Source organism: Colletotrichum lupini, chromosome 2 (genome assembly GCF_023278565.1).
Source record: "Colletotrichum lupini chromosome 2, complete sequence".
Classification (NCBI taxonomy): Eukaryota; Fungi; Ascomycota; class Sordariomycetes; order Glomerellales; family Glomerellaceae; genus Colletotrichum; species Colletotrichum lupini.
In genome coordinates this window covers 3,588,040-3,615,736 of record NC_064675.1, presented here as the reverse complement: position 1 = coordinate 3,615,736, position 27,697 = coordinate 3,588,040, and the positions used below count along the sequence as shown (strand labels likewise).

Below are 27,697 nucleotides of genomic sequence, written 5' to 3'. Positions count from 1 at the left end.
TCCAGCGAACAGATGCCGAGGTCATTCAAGGGCCCTCAGAACTGATTCGTAGTCGAGGGAGAATATCCCGTACTGACGGTTCATCGCCCGTAGTCTCGTTTCAGCCCTGCCTGTCCACGCTTCCCGTACTGATACACTTACAGCACCTGGAGCCCATCCAGACCCCCGCTGGCACCAAAGCTTACTTACCACGAACATCCCACGGTTTTGCAACTCGGAGTCTTGTCCGAAGCCACAGCCGGCGACCAACAACCCAGCCCTGTCGCGTAAGAGAACTCCGCCGCGCTTGATTGAGATCCTCCTCCGAGTTCATTCACTCGAAAGAAGCGGGCTTCAAAGAAGGCCTGTTCGGTTGATTATGCTTGTAAAGTGGCCTATCGTCCGTGCTTCGGTCCAAGCAGAGAGAAAAAGAGTACTGCAAAGTTGGAACAAAGTCCCGTCCCTCAATTAGAAACCCGCCTTGATAAGATCGCCCTAACTATGGATGGCACATCCGATCAAACGTCTCATGCTCGCATGCTCCCTTTTTCTATCCCCCTCTCCTTCACTTTTTCTGCCCACTGTTGCACTTACCTCTTGTCTTTACATTAGCTTGTTCGTCAAAGTTGTTGAAAAAAAGGTCAAATGATGTCGAAACCTGGGGTCCTCGGATTCGGGTGGCCTAGTCCTGGGTATACCAGCAGCACCTAGCGCGTTGCATGCAAGATGCGAGGTGCAGAGCTATCTGGCCTGGCCTCACTGTTGCTCATCGCCGCCCGCGCCAGGATTCCACATCACGACGCGACGGATTACCTTTTCTCCTTCAAATTATGGGTAGATTCATATAAGATAGACTTAAAGGGTTCCCAGATTCCACGGCCCCTCCGAAAGAGGTTTCGGGACCTGTTCGTTTGAGAAGGACTGGGGGGTTCACGGCGCAGATTCCGAGAAAGAAAGAAAACAGAGAGAGAGGAAGGGGGCCTTGCTCTCAAACCCCTGATCTCTGTCTTCTTCGGTTCCATGACCCCATCCCTCCCCCACGCCACTCCTTCTTAAGTTCTTCCCGTCCTTCGGGGGATCGGTTAGTAGTTCAGATAAACCTCTGTAGGCGAGAACGCGGTCACGAATAGATCGATTGTGCTAGGATCCTCTTTCTCTCTTTTTTTTCACATACGGACGGGAGGCCCGGGGGTTTTGGAAGAAGTCGTCGGTGCCGCGTGGTGGTTCGTGTTCGTCGCCCCAAGTTTGCTCGTTGGTTTGTTAGGTGTTTTTTTTTTTTTGTACAGACCGGTCTTTAGTCAACATGGTGTAAGCATGAACGGGTGTGATCAGTGCTCGAGATCTAGAAGCACTCGTGAGACGCTGGGCCAAGAGGAAAACCAACGGGAGAAAATTTCTCCCTTTTCGCTTTGCAAGGGATGAAATTCTCTTCGTCACCTCGCGTGTGCGATATTTCCCCCCGCTACATTGGTGGCCTGGTTTGCGTCCCGCAAACATGTTGTCGAGGTGAGTGGCTCACCGGAGTATTCACACCGGAAAAGCGCATGAAGTGAGTACTTTGCTTGACGGTGGGGTAGATCCGCTCGATGATCTGAGTGTCCTTTTTTCCCCCCTTCTTTATGTTTGAGTGCTCTTGTTACATCTTATCGTCCATCGTGCCGGTAGCCGGTAGACGGTGAGGGTTGAGGTTTGGTGAATTGTCGAAGAAGCCGGGCCGACTTTTGCGGTGGTTTGGGCTCTTGTCGTACAAAAAGGTCGATGTAACGGCGAAGCCGAGTTTCGTCTTTTGAGGATGAATGACGAGTTGCAAGAGCGATTTAGGGAGAATGTTCCATGTCGTTATTGATGGACTCCGGATGGGTAATCGTGGCCGGTGACTTTCCGGACCAGTTGTAGTGCGACTGAGATGGGGGGGCTCTACATGCTAGACGAGTTTACGCCTGCCAGCATATGGCCCATCAGAGGCCATCGTGGCTGCCGCACTTGAAACTGGTTTCTGTTGGCAACGACAATGGATGAGTAGTCGGCTCATGGCCGGCCAGAGCCCTGCTGTCCAGCCATTGATCATCGGTCTCCGGGCAAGAATTCATGAGGAGGGTGAATTCACTAAACAGAACATAGGTGTTGAAAGGAAATTTCCCTACCTACGATTAGAAGGACCATTGTAAATTATCATACATAGAGAATAGATCATTCTACCTCCCTCGTCCGCCTCGTCGGATTCAACAGAGAAGGCAGGCGTACTCAGAAGAAGAGAACTTGGATGTTGAGTAGATGGTAACTGCACACGTGGCAACGGGTCAGAATCTCGTACAAAGGGAAGGTTACCATGGGAGAAATGAACCTTGGCTCAAATCACAACGTCTATTGGTTTTCCTAAATCCAATGTCCAACATTGTCTTCGGACCACCTCCACAGGTTCGTCTCGGGTTCTCAAGCTTGCTATATTGAGTATAGAACAGATGATCGATACATGGTACTGCCTAGAGCAATGCATAAGCTAGAGATCACTATTGTTCCTTGCTTCACGTATAATATGGGTTGAATACGCTAAAGATAGCGAAGGGAGGCTGGAAATACGCTTCTAGGTGGCAAGATGTAGTAGGCCTCGAAGGCGGGTAGGGTTTAGCAAGTACGAGTAAGGGCACTGAGACCGAACTTTTCTGCCTACGTTGTTCGAAGTTTTGAAGTTCGCCGTCTTCGACGGAACGGGAAGCATGTGTATTAGCTTACTGTTGCCGAGAAAACCCCTCGAATACTATTCCATGCACGTCTTGAAGAGGTCGACGGGCCAAAGGCCACAAAAACAAAGTTTTGGAACTAGACTTGGTCGATTTTATTTTAGTGTAATCATCATCTTGAAACCGAGCTTCAATCGGGCAGCTGTTACCAGTAAGGTCGCTCCGTCATCGAACATCGTCGTTCAATCAGTAGTGAAACTCTCAAGTTCGGGTGAACAACAACATGAATCCGTATCATTACTCTTGGGACGACCCGAAGCTCGTCTGACAAGAGGGCTCGAAAGAAAAGTGCGATCGCGACTTAATTGATATCTGTTGACACAGTAGGTGCTAAAAGGCCTTGATCGTCACCTTTATCCAGGCATTTTCGTATAGACCGTTTCATCTTGGTGATTAAAGATGATATTAACATAGTTTACATGAACCTCGCCGCCCTTGAACGTACTAGGAGGAATACTTCGCATGAGACAACTACTTTACGAACGTCCGGGTCAGCTACAAAGCGGCGTAACAGTAACACGTCCTGAACACATTCAATACCTTTCTGGTTGTTCTATCAGCTACAAATTCTGTCGATGTTTCCTAGAGTATCAGGACTGCTTGCCTGCTCGATGCTAGGCTATGGGCGATTATGAGCTGCTAGCTATCTCGGCATAAAGAAATCTACCTTATTATCAGAGAAACGATGCGAGCTGAAATGTCCGCGTAAACAGTCAAATAAATGAACCAAAGGCCTTACTTGGAGTTCAGGATATTCTTCGGGGTAATGAATCTCGATGACAGCATAATTCCTTACTTTCCTCTTGAAGGTCAAGAATATGGATGGAGCTCAACTGTTTTCACGTTGTATGATGACGATACTTATAGGTAGATTCTATTATCCTATAATTTTATAGAATATCACAATGAAGTTTGTCTCAGTGGCGAAAGCTGGAGAATCTATGTGGTCAACCTGGTGCCGTGAGAGCTGCGCCTGGCAATCACTGCTCCCTACCGGTAACTGCCGCCTTGCACTTTCCAATATGAACGTCCCTCCTTCCTCGAGGCAGTTGTCCAGGCGACGTTCCGACCTACTTAAGGGGTCTAATCACCATACCTATCACCAGCACAGCAGCGCCCGTCTAGATCGGCGAGATCAGGTCAAGCTGTGTGCGAGGTGGTCGAGTGATTAAATAAACAAATACTCCAATGAAGTCAGAGTCTGGGTTGACCGAGGCGCGCGCTGTTAAAATCTGGCCAGGAGCGTGAATAATAAGGTCAGTCATCACCATCCCTTCCCTCTTTCCTTTTTATCGGTCTGTGATGTTTTGCTTGGGTATTGGTGTACGCTCAATGAGCATTGCTATGTGACGGTGGCGGTGAGCTTTTGCATACACCTGGAGGCAACTATGACCGTTGGCAAAACAGGGATCGCGTAACTTGAGGCTCGCAGCGTCGTTCCTTCTTCTTCTCCCCGTGTAGGACTCAACGGTCGGCCGCAGGCTTATGACTGAAGACCTGAAGTTCAGTTTTTTTCTATGGGAATCAGAATATCAAGCGCTAAGTAAGTACTGAGAACGCGCACTGATAAGATCAATGCCTTTGGTCTTTCGCACATTGACTTCTGTGGAAAATGAACACTAAGGGCCGCATTTTGCCAACAGGAACAAGAGGGGACTTTATGCAGGGATTCGTATGTTCAAGTAGGTTGAAGTACTCCAGGATAGCTATACAGAATACGACCAGTACGGTTAATATTTTCATCTGATAGATCAGAAACCCCTCTTATCTCTTTGGTGATTCAACTGGGTACACTGGAGAGCCTGAACTCGAACAGATCCAAGTGACGAATGTGAGAGCCTCTGAATTTTGAGACCAAAAGGAGGAGATCACGAGCATGGGTTGAGTGCTCATAAATTGCTTCGGGTCTCAAAATCAACGACGGCGGCCATTCGTGATAAGCTATTGGCAAAATTCTAGTCCTCGAGGAAGCAAGCTAGCATTGAATTTGATGCCGTAAGTAAAACGAGGTGATGATACCAAACGGTGGGTGTATATGATGCCCAATGGCGGTAGAGAAAATCCAAAACTTCAAATCTATCTGAGTCGAATGTATCTTTACCATTTGATTACTGCAAGTTCATCTGTGGCCACTGATATCAGAGTACAGTGAGTCAACATCCATTAAGGGGACCACGAGTTCCAGTGTCTAGAGACTACCCGAGTCCGGCAAGTGACACGAACTCAGACTTCCGGCACAATAGCAGCCGACTTCACTTTCCGGTCGACGGAATCGCGAGCGATCGAATCCGCTGCGTCCCTATCACCCGCCTCGGCGGCCTCAATAACAGTGGCTCTGAAATGCTCTCTCTTGGGCCTACATGAGTCGTTAGAAGCTGTCTTAGGTATCGAATAGGTGGATGAACATACTCGAGATGCTTTGCATCAATGTAACGAAGCACACATGTCATGATAATGACGAGAACGCCGATGGCAATAGCTGACTGCCATGCGTACTTGTCTGTTTCTGGTCAGAGCCATGATCGTTGTGCGTTTGGGCTGATGAAATAAACTTACAGTACGGTGCCTGAGTGGCCGGCCATACCAGAACCTGCGACCAGGCGGAGATGGCGTAGTATCCCGCAATGGCAACTCCGACGATGAGAGTCCGCGCCTCGGGGTCATGGGGTAGAATGTCGGCCAGCCATGCGAAGATGAGAGGCGCGGTGCCCATTGCCGTGAAGAGGATGAAGTTGGACGCGTATGCCGTGGCTAGCGGTGTTGTGGTTGGGTGTGAGGACCAGACGCTCATCGCGATACAGCATGCAATGCCAATTGCAGCTGTGTAAGTTGTCAGACAGGATTTGTCCTAGTAGAGGGGGGTGTGAGGCGATGCTTACCCTGAACAACGATGAGAGTCCATCGTGTCATGAACAAGTCCGACAAGATTGCCCAGATCCAGACTGTAACTCATATCAGTCTCGGCTCTTCTTTCGGATTTCAAAGGATTTCACACATACCGAACACCACGTTGATCGCACTTCCACCAATGGGAATGGCGTTCACCTCGGACGTCGACCACCTGGGGGTCCCATCCGGATTCTTCAAAGCCTTCAGGAACAGGCTGAAATAGTTGTTGCCATACGACAAGAGGACAGTCGCAATGTACAGGACGGGTACAAAGTAGATTACCCAACTCTTGAATGCACGCCTGTTCCTAGTCAGCCCTCTGTCACCGGCTGAAAAGATGGATCGGGGGGTCATCGAACCTGGCAGCGGCCCATGTCATCTTCTTGGGCTCTGCTTTACCATGGCGCTCCAATCGTTCCATAGCAAGCTCGGCGTGTCCCTTCTTAAACCAGAACGCGCGGGGGTTGGGGTTGTTAGGTGTGTCGGGAAGAAGGAAGAAGCCCGCAGCGCCGACGCACACGGTCATGATGGCATTCACAACGAAAAGCCAGCGCCAGCCGGCCATACCGTGTAGCCCATGCATGGAGCTTCTAATGGCAACTTGCAGCGCGCCCGACATCATGGAGCCCACCGCCTGACACGAGTGGTAGAATCCCATTCGCTTGGCCAATTCGGACGGGGTGTACCAGTGCATCAGCAGCGTCATCATGCCGGGCCAGGCACTGCTCTCGCAGAGTCCGAGCAGGACGCGGAGCGCGTAGACTTGTTGCGCGTTCTTGGTGAGGGCGATCATGCCTGTGATGATACCCCATAGAACCTCGAGGCCAGAGAGCCAGTAACTCGGTCGTACGTAAGTTAGTATGATTTGGGAGGGGATGAGCATGATGCAGTAGGCGACGTTGAAGTACGTTGTGAAGCTGAGATGAGAGGTCGGTTGGCGTTGAGAGTCCTGAAGTGTAGCTCTTGGGGGGTTGGACGTACTAGTTGAGCTCGTTGCCGTAAAGGTTGAGGTCCTCTTTCATGCCAGAGACGTATGCGTTGCTGATGTTCGTCTGGTCAAGGTCTTGATATCAGCGTTAACCAGACCGCCCCTTACCCTTGAATCCAGGTTGTTCTGTCACTTACATTTGATGACTAGAAAGTTGAGTTAGCTCAGGTCTCATAAATGAAGGATCTTCGTAACTACTCACCCTGCGAAATGCAACCAAAAGTCATCAAGAATATGTCCAGTCTCCTAACCAGCTTCCTCTCCTCTGCCGTTCGCTCATGGCGAGCCGCGAAGGCAAGGCTGCCAAAAATCATGTTGTCGATTGGCTATGCAAAGATTTCTAATGTCCTTGAACGGAGGGCATCACAAAGAACACCGCTGCATGATAGCAGGCACAATGTGCTCCCGCCAGGTCTATATAGGGCGTGGATCGTCACATCTCTCTCTCTGCCCTACCCAACGGGACGCGGTTTCCAGATAAGACAAGGAAGGTTTCCCGGCACTATATTACCCCATGTTTTGTCAAAACTGTCTATCTCACTGGCCTACCCCCGACCCCGGCTCAAGTTGCAGAAGTTCCGTTATCATCTGATAGGCAGACGTTGCAGTTTTGCTGGGACCTGGAGATAGGTTCGGGAAGGAGGGGGAGGGATGCCGGTGCTCAAACGCGGGCCGAACTCTTATTGGAGCGGCCTTGGCCGCCCCAAGAGCGGCGGGTCCTCCGACGACCGCAGATACCCCGGGGCTGGTAAGCTGATAAGCAGTCATCCAGTTTTGCCTCTTATTACCTGAATTGCTTCTCTCGACTTCCTGCTTATTGTACTTTGCCGGTTCGCGGCAGACGAGTGCCTTTGAGAGACACAAATACCCAACTTGACGACTTGGGTACTCGCTTTACTATGAGCCGTGATCCTTCTTCAGGTTTTCCATGCCCTTGTCACAAAATAGATCGGACCACTGTGATTGTATCACAAAAGGGTAATCTGTGCGCATCTACTTGCATTAGCTGATGCATCAAGTTGCCGTATTCGGTTTGAGACATGAAATGGGTTGAGAGGTTGTGGCCCCATCGGTGCGGGAGCGGAGCGATGTTCGCCGTCAGAGGATCGGAAGGGCCTCCGACTTCGTCCCCACCTGTACGTACCCGACAAATTGCTACAAACAACACACCTCTCAGATTTGAGCAAAGGTTGAATCATGGCTATCGCCAGGCTTATCTCACCCAAGGGGATCGACTCGCGGACATCTACCGGTTTTACAAAGCCGAAGGCAGGTTCGAAAGAGAGTGTCTAAGCATCAGTGGAGGCTGTCCGCTCACGATGAACTCATCTTAATAAGGCGAGGTGTTCCATACGCGGGTACCGATGTATGCTCGACAAAGTCAATCACAATTGCTTACCCTAAAGAGTCAACTCATGATGACTGGCCTTCCCGTTACCAATCCGTGCCTATCGTTCTGGCAACAGACGACCAGGTCATACCCTTACCTCAATTACAACGATGAAGCTCTCGTACCGAGAACCGCGAAATACGTCATTATCGGCTCAGGAATCTCCGGCGCACTAACAGCCTTTAAGTTGGTCGAGGGTGGTGTAACAGGACCAGACATCATCATACTGGAAGCAAGGGAAGCAGCCGGCGGCGCCAGCTCTCGCAATGCAGGACATATTCGACCAGACGCCTTTCGCGGTTTCACAGCCTACAAATCATTCCACGGCGAGGAGCAGGCCCTGAAGATTATCGCCAATGAGAGGACCGTGTTTCTTGCAGTCGACAACTTCGTAAAGAAGCACAACGTGCCGTTCGATTTTGTCCCCACGACCACCTTTGACGTTTGCCTGACTCAGGAATTTGCAGACCATAATGCCAAGAGCTTCGAGGCATACCAGAGTGCTGGCGGCGACGTTTCTCACATCAAGTTTTACCCTGCCGCGGAAGCTCGAAAAAAACACGCGTCCCGCAAGCTCTATGCGCCTACGAATGGCCAGCAGGTTCTGGCCATCCTGCCAAACTGGCCCAATGGCTCCTGGCCCAATGTATTGGCAAAGGCGTGCAGTTCCTGACCCATTGCCCAGCAATCTCGGTGACACCATCATCATCTGGCGCAGAGCAGATTCTCTGGGATGTCAATACGCCACGAGGTACTGTAACGACGCCAACAGTCATTCACTGCACCAATGCCTTCGCACCACATTTGCTGCCGCAGCTATCGTCCCTCGTCACACCAGAGCGCGCGCAGGCCCATGCTTTCGTACCACCTGTGGCTCTCACCGGCAGCAAGGTGCTGCAGAGCACCATCTCCCTGCGTAGGGGCCTGCGTTGGTTCTACTCGGTCAATCAACGCCGTTCAGACGGCATCATCATCCTCGGGTCCGCCTCGGCAAGCCCTAAAGTCAGTCAAGCGGCGTATGCGGAAAGACAGACGGCCGACGACAGCGAGTTTAGCACGGAAATTCGCGATGATGCCGTTGCCAACTTGCATGACTGTCTACCAGAATGTAGGCCAGAGAAGTTGCGCCACGGTGAGGGACTCCAGCACACATGGACAGGTATCATCGGCATGACGCCCGACATGGTGCCTTTTATCAGGAGGGTTGATGGCTCCCCAGGACAATGGGTTTGTGCCGGCTTCAATGGACATGGTGAGTGATCAATCCATCCTGTAAATTGCCCAATCTCTGAATTTATGGTTCCATAGGGATGGCGAGAATCTTTACGTGTGCGTCGGGCCTTGCAAAGATGATACTGGGTGGAACATGGCGGGATACCGATTTACCAGAGTGTTTTGAGATGACCTCAGAGAGACTTGGCAGATTGAGAGAACAACAGCGAGAGCAAGCGTCCAAGATATGAGAATAGCAGGATAAGGGATGTGATAAGAGCAAAATCCAGTAGTGAGAATCAGAGAAGTGAGGCCAAGACAGCGAGAATTCTCTGAGGAAGGTTCAAAGAATCTCAACTGCCTTACTTTCGGTTGATATGTTCGTACTTGAGAAAGTTGAAGCAGGCACGGCGGGGTCCCATGAAGTTATGTGCACGGACCAGACGTGTGATGCGGGCGGTGTGGCCGCGCATTTGCATGTACCACGGCAGAATACCAGAATTTTGGTTCTTTCCAACTTTTGCGTACCACAGCCCAACCTGACTTCATCATACTACTCTTGACTCCCGACACAGCCCAGAAGCACGATCCCTGGACTCTAACACTCGTTGAACAATTAAAATTGTCACATTATACTCATTTGTATCCCAACTAATCTTAGCGAACTCCGAGTCAGATTGCCATAATGCCGCCGAGCACCAACATGGTCCCCGAAACACCTCCGGGTAGAGGTATATCCTCTCGTCTGTTGACGATGAAGTTCATGCAAAGAGCTGCTGCCTCGGATGCTACGCCGGAACCTTCTCCCGAAGAGCCCTCATCTAAGCGGCGCAAGTTCCAAAACTCGCCTCTCACCGGCGACTTTCACTCCTTCGATCAAACAGCCGTTCAGGCGGCTCTGAAGCAACAAGAAGCTAAGCGCTTGTCGGCATTAGAGGCGTCTAGAGCAGAGCTTGCAGACACGCACTGGGTTCTTGATGGTGCTTGGGGCAAGTCCACCGAGACAGAGAATGCGCCGCCGAACATTGTCTATGTAGGATACGCGGATATCGATGTTGCCGATGGAGAGGAGGAAGCCGCAGCCACTGCTACTGCACAGGTTGGGAGGATGAAAATTGAAAGCAGCAGAAAGAAGGCTACCAAGGTAATGCCAAAACCATAGGTCTTGCAATAACCTAGCTAACTCATGTCAGGATGCCAAGAAGGAGACACCCAAAAAGATGAAGCCCGAGTCGAGCGACTCCGAGGGCTCTAGCGATTCCGACGACTCCAGTAATGAATCCAGTGACGAAGATGAAGCCTCCTCCAGCGACGAAGATGCTTCGATAAAAACACCCCCGAAAGCCGTAAAAGGCCTCGCGTCTGGCGGCCAGGGGCGCACAAGGGTCAATCTACAAGCGAAGAAATCAAGCGAGTCTATGAAGGCCAAGGAATTCCGGGAGAAGAGAATGAAGAAGGAAGTCAAATTAAATAAGCTGGCATCTATCTCCGGCGGTGCTACAGGCGGCTTCTCCGGAGCAGGAAAACCGAACGCGCCCTTCAACTGCCACAACTGCAACAAGCCGGGGCACAGGGCCGCCGACTGCCCACAGCGACGAGGAGGCAAGCGGAAGTCGTTTGATAGATCACGATGAACCTCTGTCTTACCAAGCGTGCTTTTTTATTTTCAAGATACCCCTCGTGCCCGGATTTGGCTTGCTGACCGGTTCTTCTATTCCGGCTTCGCGAAATAGGAGCATATTTTGTGTCGATCCCACAGCGGGCTCTCGCCTTGCGAGAGATCACGGAGGAAATGGGTTATGGGATTGACAGAAGAATCCTGCTGAGCGGACATTCGATCAATGCAACACGTAGATACGCACTGCCTCCCGCGCCGGGCTACGAAAGCCCGACATGGACCGGCAACCTGAATGGAAAAGAAATGACCACCAACCCAATCTCCTGTTTTCGCGCATGGAATATGGCCGAACAATGGCCTTGGTGCCAACGAACTGGCTCGGTCTGTTTGATCTAAACGTCTTGAGCTTCAGAAGCTGATCAACTTGAATGATAGACGGCATGAGCTGTCTCCAGAGCCAGGCACCAGGCTACACACAGCTGCCTTACCGTCTGCACATATACTGACAAGAAATCAAGGTCCGCGAAACAGGCGCGTTTGCCCGGCTTGGAACACAATCTGCCCCCTTCGTCAATCGTCTTTTTGGGGATGGCAGCCGGGCAAAACAACCACAACTGCCGATGATGAGGCGAACAGAAGCCCTGTCGACACGTTTTCCTACATCTCGATGAGAATCTAATGCATCGGCCGACCTTTCGTTTCTTAGCCTCCTCGGACACGGGAAAGAAGCCCGCGTGTGAGACGTCGATCTCCTACGTGGTCCAAAGCGGCTCACCCAAAACGGCACAGCGGGAACTCTGGGGGTTACCAGCCGGCGCCCCGGGACACTCGAACTTTGGATGGTGGGGTGACATGCTTTCGCCCGCAAAAACTCTCCATCTCTTCTCTACCGAATCTCATGTACTAAGGGATCGCGGGATCATGCTATTATCGCATAAACAAGCTTACATCTGCTGTGTAGGGTACTCCAAGGATATGCCGCTGGTGACCCAGCCATAGCTGCGACCCTCCTTGAGAGCCATTATCGTGTTTTGGACACGCTGATCGTCGCAAAAAGTCAACGCTCGAGTCCCCAGGAGCCATTTTCGTAACATTGGTGTCGAATGGTAATCCCCATCGCAAAGTATGGAAAACACTGTCGCTGCATATGGACAATCACGGCTTGGAAATATACATCTACTTGATGCTAAACCGATGCAAAGGATCTTGATCGGCAAATCAGCTCGATGGTCAAGTGCCACTGAAACGGCGGAAACCTTAGTACAGGTTGCATCCAAGTTGCAGTTAACGACCGTTATCATAGCCAGGGCTATCAACTCGGCCTTTTTAGGGTTGCCACTTTGAGAGGGACAACGGCGAGAGGAGGGAGGTTTCTTTTGGCCCAATGCCGTTCAATTTTGACTTGATGTAGAACACCCGGACGCAGTCGCTTGTCAACCAACCACTCTGGTTATAGCAGCGGCTGCAGCTCTCCGTATTTTGAACTACAAACCTCGAATCGGCTCTGCTCGAGGTTCCCTAAATTCGTTCATAAATGTTCACCTTTGCGAAACCAAGTTCGAGTCGCGATCGTCATGACAGGCCGGGCTTAGAGGGCGATGATGGTAGTCCAACATCCCCGCAAGGTACCTAGGTACCTAGGTCCGAATGTGTGGAATATCGTCAGACCGGGACAAGGGACGGCCGTATCTCCCTATTGTGGATAGCGCAGCCGCACACTTGCTTGGGAACTAGGCGACCGGGCATTATTATTTTCGCAGTGAAGAGGGGTTGAGAAGAGGGACTCAACGTCAGACGTGAGGAGAGGAGTAAAAGGTGACATGGTTCAGCAGCGGTCAGTTATTGACGGGCGGCGGTCTGCAAGAGGGACAAGCCGGGTCGTGCTCGTTGCGGGTTCAACAAATACCCAAAGTGGGCGCCCGGGAAGACGGAATGACTCGCCGATCCAGAACGACGGACCAGAAAATGTACTCGCGCACTTGAGTATCCGTACCGAGAAACAATAGACGGCTTGGTCGAATCGACTGCCCTCGGAGTTACGTCCGACGCCCGCCAGTTCGTTCAGCTCGCCTTTCCTGTCATCCGGAGAAGTGCAACGAATCGGTTATGGAATCGGGGGATCTCAAAGTCATTGGCGCCCATAAGGTTTGATGGTCAGCACAGCTGTGGAAGACTCACTCGTGGAAGCGAGGGCGGGGCCATGGTTACATGGTCTGTTTCTGTTAGCGGACACTGATCATGGATGGTATGCAGTTTCGACTTCTGTGGATTTCTGAACACAGGTTGTTTGGCCACCCGCGGATCGCTTGCTTGAGGCACCGGGAAGATTATTGAACCTGCACAGTACGAATACTTACAGCTTCTGTTTTGACGATCCCATATTAACGTGTCGGTATCAACACGGAATGTGGGTTGCGCGATCAGGATACCCGTAAAGTTTAGATTCCCTACAAAGAGGCAGGTGGGGAGGCTGTAGGGTCGATATTTGTTTTAGTATTCTACCTTTGCTAGCTGCTCGGGCGATTCTTAATATCAGTTATATAGTATTAATACACGGTATTAGTAAATACTCATACTATCTTACTAAACTATTTTTTTAAATTTTCTAACTTTTTAACTTTCCCTCTTATAAAGTTTATAATTATAGATTATAAATAGTAATAAGTACTTAATACTACTATTTTATAAGTCTGCGTACTTAGCTAAGTTAGTTACTTTTCTAAGTATAATAGCTTATAATAGTAGTATTAAAAATACCCTCGTTGCCGTTATTAAATAATATTAACCTCATAATATTTACCTTAGTACTTTTAACTTTACTTATATATATATATATATATTCGTTACCTCGTTTTTTTTATTAAAGTTAAAGACGCTACTTCCCTTATTATTACTATTACTATTATTATTTAACCGTTTACTTTAAATATACTTTATTAAAATACTAAGACGCTAACTCGTCGACCCTTAGGGCTTCCTTAATAACTAAAAGTTCGATTTTATAAATATTATATTAAACGACCCCGAGCTATAAAAAGACTACTTTAATAATATAATAAATTCGGGATACGGCTAGTAATAGAACGCCGATAACTTAGTAACTAATATACGAATCGTATTATAAAAGAACTTTTTAAAAAATAAAGCCTTTATAAAAGACTTTATAAGCTTTAGTTTTATAATATATTTATACTTATATTATAACCTTACTAATTAAGTATTTATAACTTAATTTCTTATAATTCTAAAACTTCTATTTTTATAAAATAATTAATATAAATAATAATAAATTATAAAAACGAATAGAACGTTAATAAAACGATACTTAGTTATTAATAAAAAACCGTTAGTATTAACGAGCTATAGCTATTTAGAGTTAACTATTTAACTTTATTTTATTTAAAAAAACGAGCTTATTATAAGGCGAGTCTTATTTAAATATTAGTATTTATAAAAGAGCTAAACGAAGAAGATAACTAGGGTAAATTACTCTTACGGGCTAGTTATTTTATTAATACCCTAAAGACCTTATTTATTATAAATAAGGCGTTTATTAATAATTAATCGTTAAATATATAAAGTTAAAGCGCGTATAAAGGCGTAAATAGTACTAAAATAACTAGTTTAATAAACCCTATAGGCTTAATAATAACTTATTTTTATAAAATAATAAAAATAATAATTAAAAATCGAAACTAAAAATAGCGTTGATATAAAGAGCTCGTTTAATAGTTTACTAAGTAGCTAGTAATATATCTAAGTTAATAAGAATATAAAAAGCCTTCTTTTTATAATTATAAACCGATTAAAAAAGAGTTTACGAGTACTTAAATAATAAACTAAATTATTATTATAAAAATAAGTAATAAGCTTTATATAAAAAGTATTATAGAATAGTATATTAAATAGGCCTTATTTAAGATATCCCTATTATTATAAACATAATAATATAATTATAAAAAGAGCTTTTAAAATCCCCTTTTTTAAAATAACTTTTTAATATTTATTTATTAATAATATATAGACCCCGAGACTTAAGAATAGGAATATTATAAAGAGCTAAGGATAAAAAAGCTAAAAGAGGGCTAGACCCCTACTTAATTCCTTATTAAGTAATTAATAATTTATTATAACTTAAGTATAAAAAATATAGAGAATTCGAAAGTAGAAATATATTAGTTCTTTTTTAGATTACTATTTCAATTATAAAACGATTTAATTTATTATAGCGTTTTAATTAAAAAAGTATATAATATAGCTTACGAAGTTAATAAACTATAGTTATTAAATTAATAAAAGGGCGGCGACTAGTTATAAAAAGATAGTAAGAAGAGGCTATATTTATTATTAAAATAACTACGTTAAATATCCCCTTTTTATAAAAAAAAGAGTAAGGAGAGCTCTAAGGGGCTAGGCTCTAGGGACTTATTAAGAGTAATATTATAAAAGCTATATAATAAAAAGACTTATACTAAGCTATTATAAAAACGTCGTAATAATAATATTAAGTACTTTATATATAATAAAATAGGCTATATATTTAGTAAGTACTAAAAGAATAAGTTAAGAAGTAGGGGTAATAATAAGCTAACGTACCTCCGATTAAAGTTAATATTAATAACTATTTAACGGGTTATTACTAAGCTAAGAGTTATAAAGGTTAACTCGTTAAAAATAAATAAATATAAATAATATACTTAATATATTTATATTAAGTATTAAAAAAGTACTAATAAAAATAACTATAAAAAGTAGAGTAATAGTTCTATAAAATATTATTAAAAGGCTAATAGAAGTTAATATAAATATATACTTTAAAATAGATATTATTAATACTAAGCTCGTAACTTACTTAGGGTTAACCCCGGTTACTATTATAGCTCCCTTATTAAAGGACTTTTAAGGTAAAGCTATAAGCTAAAAAAAAGCTTACTAATTAATACTCTTTTTTATTAATTATTATAAATAGCTAAGGAAGATTTAGTAACTATTTATTATAATTAATAAAAATAAAAGAATAGTAAACTTTTTATTATTATAATTATTAATAAACTAGGAGGGTATTTATATTAATATAATAACGAATATATAGTTATACGAGCCTATTTTAGTTATTAAACTAGAGGTAATAGTTCGTAATATTATTAAAAATTATAAAAGGGCGTATATATTATATATTATTATTATAAAAAGTATTATGGGGGTAACGAAGACTAAATTATAAGGGGGTCTATTACTAGAATTTTAATTAAAAATAGAAATGTTTAACGAGTAATTAATAAAGAGACCGCAGTTATATAGCGGAGTAAAATATTCTATTAACTTAGTTCTAAGTACTAAACTACTATATAGTCTTATTTATTTATTAAATAAGAAATAACTTAATAAGCTTCGTATATATATTATTAAGACCCTTTGGGGTCCGGTCTGCCTTATTAGGGGCCATCTTCGCTTTTACGGGTAAGCTAGTTTATTAAGGTTAATATTAAGTATCTTTATTACGTACTTTAATAAAACTTTATAACTAACTATAGCCGGCCGTAGCCATTACTAACTATCGATACTAACTAAACTTAAAATACTAATAACCCCGCTATTATAGTATATTAATCGCCTTTTTAATAGCTAAATACTACTCCTTACTTTCTTTTTTTATCTTATTTAATAATAACCTCTCCTTATTAATATTCCTATTTAATAAACTCACCTACGCTCTTTTTAAGCTCTTAATTATATTATTAAATTTAGGCTTATTTATACTACTTTATTATATTAAAAAAGCGCTAATAAGGGCGACGCTTATTATAATATATCTATCCGTCTTCCGTAAATCGATATTACTAATATAATATTTATTAAAGCGGTCTCTCTATAGCTCGGGGTTATTTAATATAATACTTATAAGATCGAACTTCTAGCTATTAAGAAAGACCTAAGGGTCGACGAGTTATTAATAGCGTCTCGGTATTTTAATAAAATATACTTAAGAGTAAGTAAATAATTAGATAGTAATAGTAATAATAATAATAACGGCAAGGGAAGTAATATTTTTAACTTTAATAAAGGAAACGAGGTAACGAATATATATATATATACGAGTTAAAGTTAAAAGTATTAGGGTAAATATCGTGCTTATAAAGGTCGGTATTATTCTTAATAATAGCGACGAGGGCATCTCTAATACTATATTATTATAAACTATTATTATTTAAAAAAGTAATTAACTTAGCTAAGTGCGCGGGCTTATAAAATAGTAGCGTCGGGCGCTTATTATTATTTATAATCCGTAGTTATAAACTTTATAAAAAGGAAAGTTAAAAAGTTAAAAAATTTAAAAAAATAGTCTAGTAAAATAGTATAAGTATTTATTAATACCGTATATTAATATTATATAACCGATATTAAGAATCGCCCGAGTAGTTAGTAAAAGTAAAATACTAAAATAAATATATTATTAAGAACTTAGCGAACGGTTATATTACATTTTTAGTTAATAAAGCTAGGGTACTAATCCTCTTTATATTAAAAAAGGACGGTACGCTATGCTTTTATATAAACTATTACGAGCTAAATAAAATAATTATAAAAAATCGATACTTATTACTACTTATTAACGAGCTCTTAAATAAGCTTTATAAAGCGAAATAGATCTTAAAAATAGATATTAAGGATAATTATTACTATATCTAAATTAAAAAAAAAAGATTAATAGAAAATAGTATTCCGGAGCTAATATAGTTATTTTAAATATATTATTATACCTTTTGGGCTAACGAATGTACCCATAACGTTCTAAGCGTATATTTACCGAGCGCTCGCTAACTTATTAAATACTTATTATATAGTATATATAAATAATTTAATAATTTACTTAATAATAAAAAAGTAATATATAGAGGATATTAAAAAGGTCCTCTAACGTTTATATTTATATAGGCTTTTTATTAAACTATTAAAGTACTCGTTCTATTAAAAAAAGGTCGAGTTCTTAGGTTATATTATTATATTAAAAAGAATCGAGATTAACTCGTTATAAATATAAATAATTACTAATTAAAAGGCGCTAAAGTTTATTAGGGATATTTAAGTATTCTTAGGGTTCTATAACTTTTATTAGAAGTTTATTATTAAATACTTAGGTATTATTATATTAATAATAATATTATTAAAAATAAAAAAAGGGTAAATAAGGGACTTTTAGTAAACTAAAGAAGTAAACGAGGCGTTTAATTAGCTAAAAGTCGTTTTTACTTTAGTAACCGTACTTATATATTAGAACTTATAATATATTATATAAGTAAAAACCGACGCTTTAGTTAAAGCTATTATAATAATCTTATTATAATAAGCTAATAAAAAATAATAACCCGTTACTTATTAATTATAAAAGCTTATAGATATAGAGTAATAATAAGCTACGAGTTAATAAAAACTATTTATTATAATAAAAGGGCTAGAGTACTAAGCTTATTACCTCTAGGGCTTTTTATAAAAGTTTATAACTCTAACGGATTATTAAGTACTTAAAAAAGTAATTAACGTATTAATATAAGATTTTTAAAAAAGGCTCGTAAAGTAAGTATATAAACTATTAATATTTAATTTTAACTTAAAATACTAACTAAGGAAAACGAACCTAGCGGACGGTCTATTTAAAAAGCTAAATTATATAAAAAGGGAAGTATTTTATAAAAACGTCTTCCTTATACTAGCTTAGAAACTACGTTTTATTAATGAACTACCGCTTAACGTTTAATAAAAAATAATTAGCTTAAAAAAATAAAATAATACTATTAAAGTATATATTTAAGTAGTTAAGGCCTCCTTTTACGATTTTAATTAAATATTAGTTAGCTCTAGGGATAGGGAATCCTCTCTCTTATATTAATAGCGTATTATAAAGCGTATTAATAAAATAATAATAATTATTATTATAATAACTCGAAATAAGAAAATAAAAGAGTTATTAATAAACGCTCGTTAACGGTTTAATAAAAATAAAAAAAAGTTAAATAGAGCTAAGGTTATTATATTAAAATAGTATATTTTATGCCCTATTATAAAAGAGCTTATAAAGGGTAAAATAGTATTTATTTTTTATTTTTTATTAAAAACTAAAAAGCTTATTAAAAAATTATAAACTAAAAACGAGTTTTATATATTATAATTAATAAAAGTTCGTACTATAACTAGCGAGCTAAGAGTATATTTATTTAATAAATAAAATATACTATTTTTTAAAAAAAGACTTATTATTCTTTAAATAGAGTCTTTTTAAATAAAGATCCTTCGTTAATATTACGACGATTATAGGGTAAGTTATATAAGAACTATAAAAACTTTTAAGCTAATTTAAAAAAAGTTTTATTGAGAAAATATTTAATAAAATATTTAGAAATACGTTAAGAACTATAAATATTATTTAGGAATTATAACTTTAAAATATAAGCTATATAAGTAGCTATAGTTACTATTACTACCTTTATATTTATTTTAAAAAATATTTATAAACTTTATTATAAGGCTATTACTAAGCGCTCGTAATAACGGTATAGAGTATAATAATATTTTAATTATTATTTATTATATAATAAAGTTCGTAAAGTTCTTACTTATTATTAAAATACTCAACGTAATATAAATAATAAGTATTTTATATTAAGAAGTTAAATATAAGTTTAGTACGCTAAAAAGTATTATTATAAATAAAAATAAGCTCTTTATAAGCGTATTTTAAAAAGAGTTTATTAAAAAACGAGCGATATATTATTAATTATTTACTACGTATTACTTATAAATAGACGGCTAAACGGAGTAAACTTATTAAATATTAAAAAAGTATTTAAAGATTTATACCGAGGGCTTGCTAAATAAGTAAGTAATATAATTAAAAAAGGCCGAGTTTATATATAATAATGGCTAATACTCTATTATAAAAATATCCCTATATATAGTATTATATAGCTACTACTTTAAATACGTTAAATATATACTTAATTATAAAGTTATAGTTTAAAACATTTAAGAAAGGGTTTAAAAAATTAAAAAGATTAGGGCCTAGGCTATGCGAGTATAAATATAAATTTTTAAAAGCTAAGTAGCTTATTATAATAAAAAATATATTTTAAAAGAGTTTAATTATAAAGAGGTTATTAGCTTATTAATAAAGAATATATAATTTAAAAATAATAAACTAGCGCTAAGATATATTAAAATAATAATAATTAAAAGGGTAGGGAAATAGGCTTATTAAGTATATTTATTAAAATAGTATTAGAGAATATATAATATTTTCTTGGTTTTTTAGCTTAAACTATAAGAAAATTACTAAATAGTTAATAACTAAATAGCAAATTTCTTAGAGTTAAAGGATAAGTAAGACGTTTAGGAAATTAAAAAAATCGTTATCATATAAAGCGAGGGAGGAAACTTATAATATCTTATTAAATAAGCTAAGTAGCTTATTAAGTACAATACGTAAGAGCTTATTAAATATTTTAAAAAGGTAATAGAAGTAATTAATAAATTTAAATATTATAAAAAAAGGGTATATATAAAATAGGATAATAAACGTTAAGTTCGTAATAAAAAGTTATTAAAAATAAGTTAATTAATAATATATTATAAAACCCTTTTTATTTAGTTTAGCGTAATTTTTAAAAAAAATATGTAATATTATAACCCTTAGTAATATATTATTAAGAGATTATTAACATTTAGCTACGTAAAGGGAATAACCTACGTAATATTAATAATAATAATAGTAGTTTTAGTATATATTTCTAAAACTTAATAATTAATAATAATAATCTATTTAATAAATAAGAAGCGGGGAAGTTTTATACGTATACTTAATTAATTACTTAGAATAAGGCCGTTAACCTTATTAATATTATAAAAAAAAAAAGATAGTTAAAATCGTATAAAGTATTATATATATTAATAATAGCGGTTTATAAAGCGTTCGCTACTTAGTTATTATTAAAAGCTATAATAAGAAGTATAACGAGAGCTATAATAAGAAGTATAATAAAAAGTATAATAAGAGTTATAATAAAAATATAATAAGAGCTATAATAAGAAGTATAATAAGAGCTATAATAAGAAGTAAAATAAAAAGTAAAATAAGGGGCGTAACGCTATTATTATTAATAATAAGTCGGGGACGAGGGACGTTATTTAAAACGACGCTTTTATAATTTTAGTTAAACTAAGGGACCTTAATAATATTAATATTTATAAAGAACTTATTAATATTAAACTACTTATTATAACCCGTAGTTTTAATTTTAATATAAGTAATAGTTTTATTAAGTTATTATAAAGCTTTTATTTAGAGCGGGAAGAGCGTAATATTAACCTTATTAAAATTTAAAATAATATAACTAAGGGTTAGGGTACTCTTATTTATATTAAAAAGAGCGTTATAAATAAGAGTTAATAAGTTATTAATATTAAAACGGCGGCGTTTATTATAATATTAAAAAAAAGAATTCTTTAAGTTATTACTAAGCTTTTTAAATTTAATATCCTCATATTAAAACTTATTAAACTTAAACCTAAAATCGTCCCGCTCGTTATTATTATTAAAAATATAGTTAGTAATAAAAGTACGCTTTTTAATAAAAGTCCGAGTCTTAGGACTATAGGAAATAGGGGTAGTATTATATATAATAATAATATAAATAAATACCTTATTTATTAAAAACTTAGTAACGTATTTATAAAAAAAAAAAAAAACCTCCTAGATATGCGTAATAATAACGCCCTTAGGAATCTCTTTATAATATTAAACTAAAGCGTTAAGGTTATTTTATAAAGCGATTATATAGTTATTATTATAAAAATAAGCTAATTAGAGGTAACTAAAATAGGAGATAATCTTAGTCTTATTATTAATATTAAAAATACTAGCTTAAAAAAAAATCTAAGTTAGTAAAAAAAAATCCGCTAAATAATTATTAACGACTTATTATAATCGAGATTAATAAGTTTAAATACTTATAATTAATAACGAGCTTTTAAAAAATAGCCTATTTAAAATAGACCTTTTTTATTCTATTATTTATTAATAAATTAGTAATATAAGTAATAACTTTCTCTTATATATTAATAATATAATTAAAAATATAAAAAACGTAGCCGCGCTTATAAAAATTAAAACTACCCTACTCCTTAGTATTATAAAACTTTATAAGGGTATTTTAAATAAACTAAATAGTACTATATAGCTCCTCGAGAACTTAAGAAATATCGTTAGCTAATATTTTAGTAACGGATTAGTAAGGACTTAATAACTTATAATAAAATATTTCTTTTTATTAATTTAATAAATAATATACTTAGTAACGTAAGTATTAGTAATATAAACGAGCTCGTTAATATTACGATATAAGCTAGCTAAGTAGTATATATAAAGAATACTATTATAGAGACTATAAAAGCCCTTTTTAAAATTATATTTTATATTAAATATATCTTAAATATATAAAATAATAAATATTTTAGTAAATACTTAGTAATAGTATAATAAGAAAGTTATAATTAAGAAACAATACGGAATTAAAATATTATAAAAAAAAAAGTATAGTTATATAAAAAAGAATTTATAAAACGGTTATTAAATAAAAAGAGAGAAGAAAAAATAAATACGTAACTAGTAATAAAAAAAATTCTTTTATTATACTTAATAACTTAGTAATAATAATAATTACGAAGTTAGGCGGGCTCTTATATATTATAATAATTAAAATACTTTATTACGAATATATATTATTAACTTAATAACTAGTTAGCGCGCTATTACTAAATAATAATAATAAAATATTTATTAAATAAGGAAATAGGAGTAATACCTTATTCCTAAGTAACAAAGGATATTATTAACGCCTTACGAAATCTATTACGAATAACGACGTTAATAGCTTTATTATTAGCGTTAAAAAAATATTACGTAATAACTTTAAGAACTAAAATTACGTAAGGGGGGAGTAATTATAATAAATTCGGAATATAACTAATAATAAAACGCCGATAACTTAGTAATTAGTATACGGATTATATTATAAAAGAACTTTTTAAAAAATAAAGCCCTTATAAAAGACTTTATAAGCTTTAGTTTTATAATATACTTATACTTATATTATAGCCTCGCTAGTTAAGTGCTTATAGCCTAATCTCTTATAAATAAATACTATATTAATAATATTAATTTATAAAAAACGGATAGATATATTATAATAAGTATTACCCTTATTAGCGCCCTTTTAATATAATAAAATAATATAAATAAGCTTAGACTTAATAATATAATTAAGAGCTTAGAAAGAGTATAAATAAGCGTATTAAATAAGAATATTAAAAAGAGGTTGTTATTAAATAAGATAAAGGGAGAAAGTAAGGGGTAGTATTCGGTTATTAAGAAGGCAATTAATATGCTACGGCAGCAGGGTTATTAGCATCTTAAGTTTAGTTAGTATCGATAGCTACGGCCGGCTATTATTAGTTATAAAGCTTATTACGCAATAAAAACTCGATATTAACCCTAATAGACCAGCTTGCCCGTGAAGGCGAAGATGGCCCCCAATGAGGCGGACCGGACCCCAAAGGGGTAGGGTCGATATAAGATCAACAATCAACGCTATGTCTGCTGTCTGTCAAACCCGGCCAGAACGACTATAGGTATGCCGAGAAATCCAGTCGGCCATGCATGGGAGCGGCATGGCATCCCGCCAGGCGATTCGGATTCGACCCGCCAGGCGGATCGAATCCGAATCGCCGCCCACAGTTTGAGGCTGCATAGCGAATGCTCACTAATCTGTCAAGGCTCTCATGGCACACGTGTGCTGGTATCTGTTGCTCCAATCGAGATGTGAGTGATTGTGGATTGTCATACCAATAGATCCAGGCGATCGCCTCTTATGTATCCTAAGAAGCATGTGAGCAAGATAGTGTGGCAGACTAGGTTCGTCCAATGCGAACAGCAGCACCACACCACCACGATGGCTCCATCCATGCACAATGTCCGCAGGATACTGGTATGGTCTCCCACAGTGGGCCCTTGCCTGGTGTGGGCGATTGGGTTGACGAGGAATATCACGTTGACCTAGGTGGTGCTGACAGCAGTATTACACGATACTGGCTTGAGTATTCCCAACAAACAGTCCTAGCGATCCAAGTTTGGAGCTTCATGGGTATGGAACATGGGATCTTGAACCATGACTGTAAGTTGCCGACGACCCCTCTTTCACTGGGGTCTGTATCCAAATTGCACCCCTGATGGAAGGATAAACCGAAGAGCTGGGCTGACTACTTTGCAAGTTGCTAACAACCCGCGCAGTTTTGCTTATCTCGACGTTGTTCGGGCTCTAGTACTTTCAAGTTGACATCGCCGCGAGCCAACCAAGTCTGAGCTTTCCTAGGTGTTTTGCAGTACTCCGAACGGTGCTGACGGCCCTGGGAACCCAAAAACGCAACCAGATTGCCGGGAAAGACGCAAGACAAGGGGGGTTGTATGTTTTCTCCCCGAACGGCGAAACATTCGCATGCCCACCCCCTGTCCGCCTGTCTCGCCAGTTTTTCTTCTTCGGCGATTGGCACCCGAAAACTGCTACATCCGACTACGGGCACAGGGGCTCTGTTTCCCTTGTCACCGCCTTGCCCTTGATCTTTACTCATCAGCCAACAAACCCAACTGGGGCTGACGGGATTTAACAGGGGAAGGGAGAACCTCAGAAACATGGACCATGGTCCCTTTTGCGAGGCTTTCGAGGAGTACTCCGTAGCCCGGCCGGACAATCTGTACCCCTAACATCGCCACGTATTCTTGCATTTGAGCATCAACTTTCCCATCCCGCGCAACGGTCGACATCCGAATGGCACCTTGGCCGAGGAGGGTGGGATCGAGAACAAGAAAGAACAAAATCGACCGCAGGGCGAGAACAGATTATCAGGGGAAATTACCAGAGACAGCGGGCCAGCCCGAGTTTACCACCCGCGCCCATTGCTTCTTCTGCAGAAGAAGCCTTCGGCGAACCACGGTAGAGCGAGAGCAAGATCATCAAGTGACCCCCAACAGAAGACAACCTCAACGAGGCGAGCAGCAGTATTCGTAACAGCAACCAGTCAATATCGAGAGGGCGGTGGTCGGCATGCTGGAAAGAATAACCCGAAAACGACCCCTGTATCCGTACAGCATTGCTCGATAGTTACACCGGTGACCGCTGTGCCGCGGCAGCTCAAAGGTCCCCCTTGTCGCCGCCCGTCCCTTACTTCCCCAGGCCGGTCCGCTCCCGCCGCCCCGCGTCCACAGGCCCAAAAGATACCCCCAAGGGATTGTCGATATCATTCGGTTTCGATATCAAATGATCCCACCACCGCCAAAGACCCGCGGCGAAATTGGGATGGCCACGCTTGCCCTACCGTAGTTGGGTAGGTGAAAGAGGGATAAGACGCGAAATCATTGGAAGCAAGCCACCCGATGACCGACGCAACACTTTGCCGTCCTGCAACCCAAAGACGGCGACATTGCTTTGCAGCCTGGGCACCAGGGGGTTAGGGGACTGACTACCGGGCCTTTGCGCAGTAGCTGCACTGGGCCTAGTAGTTGCATCCTACATTCTGGTGTACGGATATGGAGACCGATGTTTGTGTCTTTTCCACTCTCCAACCTCTAAAATTAAGATGCGGCTCATATAGCACCGGGTTGCTGGCTCCCTGTGTGCCATTAATCAGCTGCGCTGGCTTTTCTCGCCGAACAACTGTGTGTGCCTCGTTTCAAAGGGACCTGACAACCGCCTCTTTTCCCACGTGGAGCCATAGGCGGCTGGGGTAACCCAGCGACAAGGCCATAATACCCCAAGAGGGAGGGTGTGATGGAATTGAGGCTTTCACGGCTTCCTACTCAGGAACAGTTCCAACTGGACGCGTCCATGTTGATCTCTTGTCTGAAATGACTCTCGTATTTCTCGTCTTTTTGCTGCCAAGAGGGCAGATGACGGGGATGTAAGTCAAAGGCCCGACAATAGGTCTGACACATATATCAGATGTCATGCTTCACAGCCAGCTACTGGTACAGCTGAACCTGAGCACATCCCGCGCCCGACTCCAGGAGGAATGCGATTAGCCCATGGGATCAAGCAGGGGCTTTGCGTCAGCTTTGCGAGCGGCATTGATTACGGATACGTTCCTAGGGCAATGGGCTCAGAACATTCCAGCTTTCCAAAGATCCCGCCTTGCCCGCCCATCTTCTCACCTTGGATACCTCGACAGTGGTAGACGGAACGGGAACGGCAGTAGGCGGATGTTTCAGAGACGGCAGCCCACACCTTCGGGTCTTCCGCAGTCTCCATCAACGAGCCGTCATCAACATCATGTTATCAAATCATTCAGCTGTAGCAAAAAATGGGCCCAGCACATTTGTTGCAACAACGCCAACCCAGTAGCACCACCAGCAGCAGCCCGGTTGTCGCACCTTGTGAACATGATCCCGCTGGAGCCGTCTTCTCCGGCTTTTCCATGCTATTCTCCAGCTAGAACCGCGGTTCCGTCACGGCGAACCGAATATCAGGTCCAAAGGTAAGGCGGAGGCGGAAGCGGAGACGATGGTGAGTGACTGTAACCACTGGACAATGGACTGCCGCTGCCGCTGCCACTGCCGCCATGATACCTTACGCAAGCCTACCTGCCTGGCGAAGTAGGTAGGTCTGACTGACGAGTGCTACCTTCCCAGCAGAGCAGCATAGTATAACCGTAGGCTGGTTTGCCGGGTTTGCCCAGACTCAAAGATCAGCAAGCAGAGTGTCCGCTTCCGTCCATGGCTTCCAAATTCCGTCTGGTCGGTACCTTGGGTCGTACGGCGGTAGCGTCGTGGCGTCGCCCTGCGTCTCCACAGGTAAGTGGGCACGGTCCCTTTCTTTGGTTCTGAATCTGAGATTGCCGGTGGCGGCGGTGATGGTGGTGTTGGTGTTGGTGTTGGTAGTGGTAGTGTGCTTCATGGTGAGCCTTGAGGTTGTGTTGCTCAGTCTTGGGGATGCTCGTTCTGCTTGCTTGTCAGTTGTAACTGCTGTTGCATGTAGTTGTGGCCTGTCCATTCACTTGTCGCCGCTGCCCAGTCGGCATGAGTCGTCGCATCATTCGTGTCAGATGAGTGAGATGTGAGGTGTCGTCTGTAGCAGCAGCAGCTCGAAAGACAGATTTCTTCGAGTCTTTCCCCCATCTCGCCTCGCTTTCTTCTCCCCCCGGTGGGCCCCCTCCCCTCCTTCCACCCCAGCTCAAGTACCTATGGTACCTAGACTGGACCCTCGAAAGTACTGGAAGTCTTGCTGACTGGTCACTGCCTGGGTGCCTGCACACCGGTCAGCGCTGTTCCATTGTAAGTTGCGGCGAGTGCTAACAGTGGATGCCCTGTGTCATTGGAAGGCGCAACTTGCGCCAAACGTTTCCGCTCTTTCCTTCCGATTCCCTGCACCTTAGCTGCACATCCACTGCACCTGCTCAAGGTAGGTTCTCGTTGCTCCCCCCGCCTGCATCTGCGCTGCACGCACTGCACGCACAGCAAGCCAACCCGCCAGCATCTTCCCGGCCGCCCCCAGTCGCAACTCCCCTCATCCTCTCCCATCTTTGGTCCTCTGCGATTGCGACTGACTGCAACTGACTGCTGAGGTACTCCGTCCCCATCCCCGCTCCCACGGCTAAAGTACCTCCACTGACTGTGTTCCGTTGCCTACGCAAGGTAGCGCACCTCAGTTACCCAAGGTATTCTTACTTGTACCTCCAGGTTTGAGTCTTGACACTTTTCACTCACTCGCACTCGCACCAACAAACCAACCGACTTGTATCCATCCGTACCTTACCTTACCTACATACTCTCTACATACCGC

The 27,697-nt window shown here is 40.9% G+C and overlaps 5 protein-coding genes across 5 annotated transcripts; 3 read left to right on the top strand and 2 right to left on the bottom strand.

Moving 5' to 3' along the window:
• Nucleotides 1-4,943: 4,943 nt before the first annotated feature.
• On the bottom strand, nucleotides 4,944-6,911 carry CLUP02_03389 (major facilitator superfamily transporter; the record flags this gene model as incomplete). Its single annotated transcript, XM_049282411.1, has 9 exons — nucleotides 4,944-5,076; nucleotides 5,130-5,220; nucleotides 5,277-5,540; nucleotides 5,600-5,662; nucleotides 5,720-5,910; nucleotides 5,969-6,526; nucleotides 6,591-6,672; nucleotides 6,735-6,743; nucleotides 6,800-6,911. The coding sequence occupies 9 exons, from the start codon at nucleotides 6,909-6,911 to the stop codon at nucleotides 4,944-4,946; spliced, it is 1,503 nt and encodes a 500-aa protein (XP_049139554.1).
• A 774-nt stretch (nucleotides 6,912-7,685) lies between these two features.
• Nucleotides 7,686-10,833, top strand: CLUP02_03388 (uncharacterized protein; the record flags this gene model as incomplete). The annotated part of the gene is made up of 8 exons (XM_049282410.1): nucleotides 7,686-7,870; nucleotides 8,072-8,652; nucleotides 8,706-9,239; nucleotides 9,296-9,437; nucleotides 9,522-9,723; nucleotides 9,780-9,806; nucleotides 9,876-10,343; nucleotides 10,393-10,833. 8 exons carry the CDS (start codon nucleotides 7,686-7,688, stop codon nucleotides 10,831-10,833), a joined length of 2,580 nt encoding a protein of 859 aa, XP_049139553.1.
• Nucleotides 10,834-24,691: 13,858 nt separating this feature from the next.
• On the top strand, nucleotides 24,692-24,931 carry CLUP02_03387 (uncharacterized protein; the record flags this gene model as incomplete). The annotated part of the gene is made up of 1 exon (XM_049282409.1): nucleotides 24,692-24,931. One exon carries the CDS (start codon nucleotides 24,692-24,694, stop codon nucleotides 24,929-24,931), a length of 240 nt encoding a protein of 79 aa, XP_049139552.1.
• Nucleotides 24,932-25,944: 1,013 nt separating this feature from the next.
• CLUP02_03386 (uncharacterized protein) lies at nucleotides 25,945-26,397 on the top strand (the record flags this gene model as incomplete). The annotated part of the gene is made up of 1 exon (XM_049282408.1): nucleotides 25,945-26,397. One exon carries the CDS (start codon nucleotides 25,945-25,947, stop codon nucleotides 26,395-26,397), a length of 453 nt encoding a protein of 150 aa, XP_049139551.1.
• A 199-nt stretch (nucleotides 26,398-26,596) lies between these two features.
• Nucleotides 26,597-26,812, bottom strand: CLUP02_03385 (uncharacterized protein; the record flags this gene model as incomplete). Its single annotated transcript, XM_049282407.1, has 1 exon — nucleotides 26,597-26,812. The coding sequence occupies one exon, from the start codon at nucleotides 26,810-26,812 to the stop codon at nucleotides 26,597-26,599; it is 216 nt and encodes a 71-aa protein (XP_049139550.1).
• Nucleotides 26,813-27,697: the final 885 nt, after the last annotated feature.